Source organism: Balaenoptera borealis (genome assembly GCF_965194805.1).
Source record: "Balaenoptera borealis genome assembly, chromosome: X".
Lineage (NCBI taxonomy): Eukaryota > Metazoa > Chordata > Mammalia > Artiodactyla > Balaenopteridae > Balaenoptera > Balaenoptera borealis.
In genome coordinates this window covers 116,776,979-116,788,069 of record NC_138881.1, presented here as the reverse complement: position 1 = coordinate 116,788,069, position 11,091 = coordinate 116,776,979, and the positions used below count along the sequence as shown (strand labels likewise).

General features: G+C 40.9%; 1 protein-coding gene across 1 annotated transcript; it reads left to right on the top strand.

Moving 5' to 3' along the window:
• Positions 1 to 294: 294 nt before the first annotated feature.
• On the top strand, positions 295 to 10,517 carry LOC309620173 (uncharacterized protein CXorf66 homolog). The gene is given in 4 exon segments (XM_082376230.1): positions 295 to 5,611; positions 6,656 to 6,812; positions 7,804 to 8,099; positions 8,102 to 10,517. Coding segments are annotated over 4 exon segments (1,203 nt in total). The 5' UTR covers positions 295 to 5,523; the 3' UTR covers positions 8,764 to 10,517.
• Positions 10,518 to 11,091: the final 574 nt, after the last annotated feature.

The window sequence follows — 11,091 nt, the reverse complement described above, 5'->3', positions numbered from 1 at the left end:
TGGTGGCACAGTGGTTGAGAATCTGCCTGCCAATGCAGGGGACACGGGTTCGAGCCCTGGTCTGGGAAGATCCCACATGCCGCGGAGCAGCTAAGCCCGTGTGCCACAATTACTGAGCCTGCGCGTCTGGAGCCTGTGCTCCGCAACAAGAGAGGCCACGATAGTGAGAGGCCCGCGCACCGCGATGAAGAGTGGCCCCCGCTTGCCGCAACTAGAGAAAGCCCTCGCACAGAAACGAAGACCCAACACAAGCCATAAATAAATAAACAAATAAATAAAAATTTAAAAAAAAAGAAACACAATAACAACAAATCTGAAGCAACAAATGGGATTTTAAAGTACATCTATTATGCACAATTTTGATCAAAATTGTACCCCAGAATTTCTGAATAAAATGAATTTCTAACATGCTAGGCATGTGAGCTTACAAATAAAAGAAAATCATATAAATCTATGTTAAAGCAAAAAAAAAAGTACAGTATAGCTTTTGTATCCATTGTGAATATGAAGTTAATGATAAATTAATTTGGAAGCTATTTCTGAAATTATCAGCTCTAACATATTGTTTATCATTTATCCATCACTAGGGAAAAAACTGATTTTAAAAAGGGTTGACAGGGGACTTCCCTGGTGGTGCAGTGGTTAAGAATCTGCCTGTCGGTGCAGGAAACACGGGTTCGAGCCCTGGTCCAGAAAGATCCCACATGCCGCAGAGTAACTAAACCCTTGCCACAACTACTGAGCCTGTGCTCTAGAGCCCATGAGCCACAACTATTGAGCCCGCGTGCCACAACTGCTGAAGCCCATGTGCCTAGAGCCCATGTTCTGCAACAAGAGAAGCCACCGCAATGAGAAGCCCTCGCACTGCAACAAAGAGCAGCCCCCGCTCGCCGTAACTAGAGAAAGCCCGTGCGTAGCGACAAAGACCCAACATAGCCAAAAATTAATTAACTAATTATTTTTAAAAAAGGATTGACCAATATTCTTTTACTTTATAAGCACCAAATTAAGATTATTTGATTCAAAAAGCAATAAAGTAACTTTTTTTTTAGTTTTTTTCCCTAGCTTTATTGAGATACAATTGACATATAACATTGTGTAAAAATGGCATTTTCTGATCTTTATACAGTTAAAAGGTATTTGAAGAGCAGGATTATTTAGAGCTTCAGGGTAAAAGTGAATTTTATTTTCCAAAGAATATTTAGTTTTGTTCTATTCCAATGGCCCCAAAAGGATGATTTCGAAGGCTGCTACCCTTACGGGCTTACCCTTTCATCTTTTTTCTATTCATTTTAAAGATGAGGAAACAGACTTAAAGAAAGGTCCTTAGCACACAACCCTTTTATAAGGGTTACCCCGCTTACCCACTCCAGCTTTGTCTCCAGCTAGCCCTTCCCCATAGTCTTCATTTTGGCCACATGGAAATGAAGTTCCTTCAACCACGCTTCACACGTATTGAAGCCTGTGCAACGCAATGTTCTTTTCCTTCCTATTTGGGTTCAAGGAATTCCTACCCACATTTAAAAACAAATGAATTAAAAACCCCACCTCAGCTCAAGGGTCATCTCCAGGAGTCCCCACTTTGAATAGATACTCCTTTTGTGTGCTCTTGTGGCACTGTACCCTGCGACATCACAGCCTGCGAGACATTACACAACTTAGTGATTGGTTATTTACGTGTCTCTCTCTCCCATTAGATTTCAAACTCCTTGAAGGCAGGGACTGTGTCTATTTGAATGCTCATGCTTAACGCAAAGCACATAGGGGAAAGGGAAAGTCACACAGACACCCAACACATTTTCGTTGAAGGAATTAATCATCCTTGCTACCTCTCTCCCCTTCACGCCCCATGGCCTACCCTTCATCAAGTCCTACCCACCATCAAAATATTCCTCAAATTCGTCGATTTTTCTCCATCTTTATCACTACTACTCTGCTTCAAGCCACCATCCTCTATCACCTGGACCTATGTAACAGCCTTCTAATTGTCTTACCTACTTTCTTCCACTCATGCCCCACCAATCTATTCCCCATACAACAGCCAGAGTGGTTTTTCTAAAATGCAGATCTTATCAGGTTATTCTCTAGCCAGAAAGTCTTCAGTGGTACCCCATTATTCGTAGAATAAAGTCCAACTTTATGCACTTAGTTTGACCTACAAGGCCCAAACTTCTTTAGTCTCAGCTCTTACCTTCTTTGGTATCTCTAACTTGCTGCTCTCCCTTTCACCACAGGGCATTTGCACATGTGTCTCCTCCACCTAGGACATTCTTCTCTTTCTTCTTCTCATAATTTACTGTTATTCATCTTTCAGAACTCAGCCCCAGTATTGGTTCCTCAGGAAAACTTCCTCTGACCCTCCTGATGAAATCAAACCTGTTATTCGCGGCTCTCCTAGCACCTTTATAATATCTATCACTGCTTATTTTCGTTTAATGTCTTTCCCCCACCCCATTAGTCTCTCCCACTGAAACCCCAATGGCACATAAGAAGCCCTCAATAAATATTTCAGAATGACTTACTGGTGATGCAACACAAAACTGAAAGAGCCAGTCCATTTGGGGAAATGCACTGTGTTTTCGCCATTGCCACAGAACCCTGTAACCATGCAGGCCTCTCCAGGGAAATTTCCTGCAGATAGGCTGCCCTTGTTCATATGTGATGCTGAAACTAGGGCAGGCAGAGGACAGGCTGAACAAAGGGAGACCGGAGCATCTACTAAGCAAAGGTTTCGTTGTTCCCTTGCTTTAAGGGCCTAGGCTTCAGAGCTCTGAGATGAGTCAGCTGCTTGAACAGTATGTACTGGTCCATTAATTATAGAGCCACTTAATATGATTGTTAGGGAAAATTCTTCAAAAAATTGAATGCTGTTATGTAGCATCCCTGATTAACATTTACTTCCCAAGTAGTATTCATCATGATGATTAATTTTTTAACTTAATAAACACATCAACTGCCATAGAAACAGCTTTATCATTAAAGGGAAACATTTTTCTCTTAAGCCAGAAAAAGGGCAAAATGCCCAATCACGTCACATCAGATAGTTTCTTCAGTCCTTCCATTCTGCACAGCATCTATTCCAAAACCTTCCCTACTGTCCTCAAACCTCTAACCCCCGACAAAGGATGACTCCCCCTCTTCATTCACTAGGAAAACAGAAGCATTCAGATAGAAATTCTTCAAATCCCTCCCCCTAAGCCTTTTATTCCCATCCCCATGCCCATCCTGCATGGCTCTGTATCCCATTCTGACTTTTTGATCTGCACTTGTACCCACTGGGAGGGTAACTATGGCATTCTTTATTGCTCCCAAAGAGCCTGGCTCTATCATTTATCCTCACCCTTTTCTGTGGTTTCAATATCTTCCCCCATACTAGTTCTTTCCCATCAGCTTTTAATTGAGAAGTTCTTTTCCTTCTCACAAAATGTCCTCCCCAGGTCCACCATGCCCCTCTAGAAAGCACCCTATTTTTCCCCTTTGCAGTCATACTTGAAAGAATTGTCTACACTAGCTGACTCCACTTCCTCAGCTTCAGTTACTCTTCAACCCATTGAAATCTGGCCTCCGTCTCTACCTTTCCACTGAAACAGTGCTCTTGCCTAAATCACTAGTGAATTTTCTGTTATTAAATCCATTTTAACTTCTTTTCAGTCCTTATCTGTCTCAGATATTTAGCAGTATTTGTCATTGTCACTACTCCCAGTGCCTTGAAAAACTCTCTTACCATGGTTTCTAGGACCTCACACTTTCCTGGTTTTCCTCCCTACCTCTCTGGCACTTCTGGACTTTCTTTGCTAGATCAGGCTCCTTTACTAAATTTCTAAATGTTGGGATTCCTCTGGGTTTGGTCCTGGGCACTTTGCCCTCTCTACCTTCTCTCCTTGGGTTGATCACATCCATTTCTATGGGTTTCAGTTAGCTTCTAGATTGGGTTTCTGACTTAGATACAGGAATTGAATTCAGGCAATTTGTAAACTTGAATGGATAAAAAACATTTTTATTTCCACCAATCTCTAATGAAAATTTAGTATTTCTCCCAATTATGAATGTAAGCAACAAACCACAGTAGTATATAACCTGTGTCTGTGACTTTGTCAGTATTAGAAATCATATCTATTTTCATATATTACAGTTGTTGCAGATACCGCAAAATATTGTTTATGCTTATCATTTCAGTGTATAGTAGTTATTAGATCCACTGCCAGATCTCTTTATTTAATGAATCAATAATTACATATATTACTACATCACAAGTTTTGTATCTGATAACTCTATTTCAGTACAATCCATTTCCTTTGTAACCCTATACATTTCATTTTGTACGTTTAAAAATATTATTCTGAGATGGGCTCCACAGGCTTCCCCAGACTGCCAATGGCACAAAAAGCATAAAGAAGCCCTGTTCTAGATGCTGATGACTTCCAGCCTAAATCATCTTCTGAACTCTAACTGGTTTCTGGATATGTGTACTTGAATATCTCATGAGAACCTTAAGTTCAACATGACCCAGATTGAACTCATCAACTTCTACTACTCCCATTCTCCTCAAAGCGGCAGCTTCTCCTGTGTCCTCTGTCTCAATGAACAGTACCAATAGCTACTCAGTTGTCCAAGCCAGACTTCTGATCTGTCCTCGACTCTTCCCTTTCCTTCACTCTAACAATCAATCAAGAACCAAATCATGTCTATTCAACTCTTTTATTATTTCTAAAAATTCACCCATTTATCTCATCCTCAATACCTCAATTTCGGTAACCATCTTTTCTCTTCTCCGTAAGTGGTCTCCCCACAAACAGACGGAGCTCCCCTCTAATCCATTCTCTCCAGTCATTGTTAAAATGATCTTTCTCTCCCCAAACACTGTGCTTAGTCTTAATACAGCCCACTTCACACTATCTTGTAATTACTTGAATTCTCTACTTGAATATAAATTCCAGGAGTGCAAGGATTTTTATCTTGCTTATTTTAGGATCTGCAGCATTAAGCATGGTGTCTGGCATATAGGAATACTCTATGTTTGTTGAATAAATGAATGATTGGACTGAGCTTCAGCCTGATGGTTAATAGCAGCTCAATAAAAAGGTTGAGGGACTACTCAAAATCTTAATTTTACTAAGAAAAAAAATCCTAAAAACTTATACCCCAAGACGATTTAACCTCTATAACACAGAAGACTACTACAAGGCTGCAAGGTGCCTCCTTAACATTTAATAAGGAAAAATAGGTCTTCAATATCTAGAGCTATCCCAGTTTCTCTGCCTTCTCTAAATACTTCCCTCTGTGCTTAATAATGTCCCAGTCTTCTTGATTCAAATTTGATAGAATATTTGATGTAAAGGAGAAATAAATGATTAAAAGTCATTTGATAATATTTGTACATAGAAGCTCATGCCTCCCCATGGTGAGATTATGCTGTCAGCATATGACACAGAATGATAATGTCATAAACCCCTAGAACAAGCTGAACCATATCAAATCCAATAGTTTCCTTGGTAGAAGAAACATTTAAACAAGGCCCTGGACATGAATCTTTTTATTTATGTCCTACTTTTACTCATTTGGACAAATACTTGTTTAAATACAAACCAAAGTGATGAACCGTCTACTACAGGTTATGTGCTTAACCTTAAAACTTAGAAATTATGATCTATTATATTATGCATTCAAGCACTTAATTAGGCAAGCTAGCTGTGTTTAAGAAATCTGCTGTTTGGGCTTCCCTGGTGGCGCAGTGGTTGAGAATCTGCCTGCTAATGCAGGGGACACGGGTTCGAGCCCTGGTCTGGGAAGATCCCACATGCCGCAGAGCAACTAAGCCCGTGCGCCACAATTACTGAGCCTGCGCGTCTGGAGCCTGTGCTCCGCAACAAGAGAGGCCACGATGGTGAGAGGCCCGCGCACCGCGATGAAGAGTGGCCCCCGCTCGCCGCAACTAGAGAAAGCCCTCGCACAGAAACGAAGACCCAACACAGCCAAAAATAAATAAATAAATAAATAAAAATTTAAAAAAAAAAAAAAATGTATAAAAAAAAAAAAAAAAGAAATCTGCTGTTTCTTGGATGTTACTATTAGTAGGTCTTCAAGAATTTCTAGGACAACACCTAAGAGCTTTTCTTCTGTGTAAAAATTCCAAGCAACATAGAAGCATAAAGAGTACAGACATGTTGCCCCCTTTCACTCCCCTTCCCCACCCAATCCACCACCCCCCACCGCACCCACCACCAGCCAAACGAGAAAATGCTATGTGAATGAATGTGGCATGGTACCTAAGACACAGTAGGTTTCAAGAAGGGCTTTTTCTTGTCCTATCCCCTTTCCCACCGTACACATTCACATACACATTAACACTCAAGTGCATTCACACATGCAAGACATACACACACACTCAGAAACCTAGGCAATGGGTCAAGCAAGCCATGATGCAGGGGTAACCCAGGTAATTATACTCATTAGCCGGAGATAACTCCCAGATTTGGCTTCTAGACTGTGGTTGGGGACCTGATAGAGGGAAGAAAATAACAGTGGGGCACTTATCATGCTTAAAAAAATAATTGATGAAGAGATTTGACTTTGACCTACAGTGACAAACCACCATCAAAATGGAAGGAAACTTGGTTACCTGACACATTTTCTGGTGATACAATCTCTTTGACAGGAGCCAAGCACCGTGAATCAATGGAGACCAAAATGGACAATTTTTGGAGACATCTACTCATTATCATAATTGGTGTTATGATCATAGCTTTTGTTTATACCTGTTTTTGCTTTCTCCATTATTACTGTATGAGCGATGATGCCCCCGAAGCAGGAAAGTAAGTTTTACACCTTTGAATTAAGAATGCAAGGTGTGTGTATGTGTGTGTATACATGTAGGAGTTTTCGTTGTTGTTATGGTTAGTTAATGTTAACTTTAGACTTCAAAAGAGCTACCAACATCTTGTGGGTGGATACCTTCGCTTAAATGATATCAGCTCAAATTATTTCAAGTACATTATCAACTTTAGCCAAAGCTGTCCCTTATTCAGGGTTCAGCTGAGGCCCAGGCTGCTAATTTCATTATAAATTGAGTCTAGGAAAAGAGGGAATGACTATCTGAATAAGACAGAATGAAAAAGGAGAGAGAGAAGGCATTGGGTCTCTGCATTCCAAAGACAATAAAATATTTTGGATAATCTACCGTTTTAAGACATAATAGCATGAAAAATTATTAACTGTGTTCAGTGATCTCAGTCCCTGGCTTTCATATAGGAGGATCAGGCTGGCCCTGATATACTAGTTCCCTAAAAATTTCCCAATCCAAGGACTGATGACTGAAATATACCAGTGTTCCATTCCTTTGGTTTTAGAGGAATATTGTGAATATAAATATGCATGGAGAGAAAATTTGATGGTGTAAATATGATAGGAAAACAATGAATTTGGTCTAAAGAGTGTTTTTTTTTATACGTGACAAGTTGTGACATTTGTGCCTCAGTTGCATATCAACTTGTGACTTTTTTATAAAAAGTTTAATTTCTGGAATAAATAAAATTCTCTCTCTCCCTCTCAACAGTAGATTTGAAACAATTTTGTGTCATTCCATACGTAGACTATATGGTTATGAACTGTGGTTGAAACAGTAAAATTAAGAAAAAGGAAAAGCATTCAACATTTGTTCATATCTGTAACATGAGTCATGGCTTTCACCACACTCCTATTCTTACTGTGTTCAATTTTCCTGCTAGAGCCAAAAAAAGACCAGAAGTCTAAAATGACACAATAGCCTGTGTTTTCTGGTGATAGCAATGGTACTCTTTTGATTTAAATTGTCATACTCCAAATTTTCTATATTTTCAGGGTCAAGAAAGAAGGTGTAATGGCCAAGTCATCCAGGTCATCCAAAATATCATTCAGTGACTCCAAGACAGTTAGTCTGTGCAGTCCAGAAACACAATCCACGCTATCCGGTATAGACAAGCTATCTGGGCTCTCAAGTCCAGAAAAGGCATCCATACCATCCAGCACAGAAAAGTTAATCAGGCCTTTGAGTCAAGAAAAGTCACGTAAGCCATCAAGTCCCAAAAAAGTATTCAGATCATCCCACCAGGAAAAGTCACATAGAAACGCAGTCTAGAAAAGGCACGTAAGCAAGCTCATGCCCATAAGCTAGTCAATCAAGTCAGTTCATCCTATCCCAGTAAGGCCAACAGGCCACCTTGGCTAGCCAGTCTACAATACCTGGTCAGGCCAACCAAAACTCCTTGCCCATCCTATCCACAAAGTCAAAGCTTGCCCAAGCCATCCAGGTTACAGAAACTGACCAAACGCCACACACATCCTATTCTAAAGAGGTCAGTTAGTGCAGGTAGGACAGACATATTATCTAGGCCTCAACCAGTCAAGTCTTGTCTATGCTACAAGGAAAAATGCCTTGTTTGCAGAGCTGCTTCTGAGTTTTTCGCCAATAATATTTCAGAGGCGAAGAAGAAGAATACTCAAAACCCACCTTTTCCACGCGAACTGAAGCCTTTTTCCAAGTCCTTTCATAAGATAGATTCCAGACACAATGCACTCTGTGGCAATGCGAGTGACAGTGATATGATGACATACTACGGTGATGGTGACAGTGGCAAGGAGATAACCATTATCTGCAACATAAAACGCAAGGAAGTCATCTATAAAACCACCCATGAAATAATGAAGGGCTCAATAAAAATTAAAACCACGCATGAAGAAGCAAACTTATACCAACTGTTTTATGCTCACCATCCTTTAAGACCCTGATAGAGGGAAAATCCACTTGGGATCACTACTGAGGTTAGACCTATCCATCTTGGAGACAATTTACTTGAAAAATAGTAATTAAATGCATGACATAACAAATGATCTTATTGTAATTATTATTGCATTTTAGAGGCATAAAGCTCTTTTGAGGTATCTTATTTAGATCTGGTCACTTGGATGGGAACCATAAACACACACACATAAATATAGAAAGGAATTGCAAGATGGGTACCCTGGACTCCTCTTTCCCTTGGATTAGCCCTCAGTTGAAGTCTCAACCCAATTAACCTTATTTTTTTCATGTTTACATACAGTCCTCACAGTTTAAGTCTGTCTTTCTGTAGTGCCCAGTGTTTGGTGGAAATGGCTCTGTGTACTTGCTTCTGGCTGCGTTGGGCAAACTCCTGACAGCCATTTCTAATACCACTGCCTCCTGTGACTGCTACCAAAGTAAGGGTCCAGCCTCCAGCACCCACACCTGGAGTGCCATGACGTTAGTCTAAGTGTTCTAGTCTTCATAACTCTCAACAAGGCTTTCCATTCTTTTTGTTATCCTTCAAAATGATAAAGAAAAGAGTTTGCCCTGTTGTGCATTCTCAAAATGTCCCAGTTGGAGGTCTGATATCTACCCATTTTCTTCACATGGTACCTTCCCACTCTGAATCGGCATGGGTGGGAGGCCAGGGAAGAACCTTGGAGTTATATTCTCTAACTTCCCCACTGATGAGAGGTTATCCTTTCCTTCTTCCAAGGGCATGGTTGAGAAAAGCAGACAAAGTCCTGGAGTCCCAGCCTATATTCTAGTACAGTGAGGTTACTCCCCTGTAACATATAGCAGGATAAGTTAAATGTCATAGCTAGCATATATTGAATGTGTACTATTTGCCAGCCATTGTACTGGTCTCTTTATGTCTTGTGAGTCTGAAGGCCACCCTCCCCTCAATTTTGCTGATTTACTAAAAGAACTCACAAGACTCAAAAGCAGGTTATACCCATGGCTAAGGTTTATTAGAGCAAAAATATACAGACCAAGAGCAACAGGAAAAAGACCTCTATCAGGAGGAACCCAGAGAGGTTGGACACACGCTTTTGAATACTTACCCATCTGGGGCCACCTAAGACATGCTATCTCTCTAGCAACAAACTAGAGGGACATGTGCAAAATGTCTCTGCCCAGGGAAGCCTCCGCATCTGAGGCTTTTATTGAGAGCTGGTCCCATAGGTATATCATGCTACATGACCAGCCATGGCAAGTGAAACTCAGGATCCCAACAATGAAACCAGATGCACATCGCCAATGTTGATGTTTGTGCAAAGCAATCAGGTGTACAAAACATGATCATCAACCATTAACATAAGAACATTCCCACAGGGTTGGCCAATGGTCAAATCATGGTTCCCGGTCCCCTTGACATACAAGGACCAAACAACCCGACCTGCTGTGTTAACACTTTCCTCATATTTCACATATTTTATTTAATCCCCAACAGCCCCCTATTATATGGGGAATTATATGAGTTAACCGAGACTCTGTAACGTTTAGTAAGATCACATCTATTAATTGGTTGAATCAAGACATGAATCTATGATTGGCTTATGTTCAAATTTTCATTATGCTGTACTGCCTTCTCACTACCAGTTTCTAGGGTGCCTGTTTATTCACAGATCACCCAATCCACTGGTGTGACCAAAATCCTCACTTGACCTTTAATCAATCTGGGCCATTTTCCTAACCTACCAGGGGCATATAAAGATGTCTTGGGCTTCCCTGGTGGCGCAGTGGTTGAGAGTCTGCCTGCCAATGCAGGGGACACGGGTTCGAGCCCTGGTCTGGGAGGATCCCGCATGCCGCGGAGCAACTGGGCCCGTGAGCCACGATTGCTGAGCCTGCGCGTCTGGAGCCTGTGCTCCACAACGGGAAGGGCCGTGATAGTGAAAGGCCCGCGCACCGCGATGAAGAGTGGCCCCCGCTTGCCACAACTAGAGAAAGCCTTCGCAGAGAAACGAAGACCCAACACAGCAAAAATAAATAAATAAATAAATTTAAAAATTGCTTAATAAAAAAAAAAAAAAAAAAAAGATGTCTTATGTTCATTCAGATCTGACTTCCCCATAGCCTCTGCCTCTACTGGTGGTCCCCTGATGGGATCTCTACCCATAAGGTCATCATAAAATTCACAGATGGCACAAAGTAGCTGCTTGGGTATAAAAGTTTTAAGAGATGGTATATGCATTTAAAAAGCATTGTGAGAGCTACAGACTTGATTTCCTACTGGTATTACCCTTTTTGAAAGGATAAACTGTAAAGGGTTAGAATTGTTCTGGGTT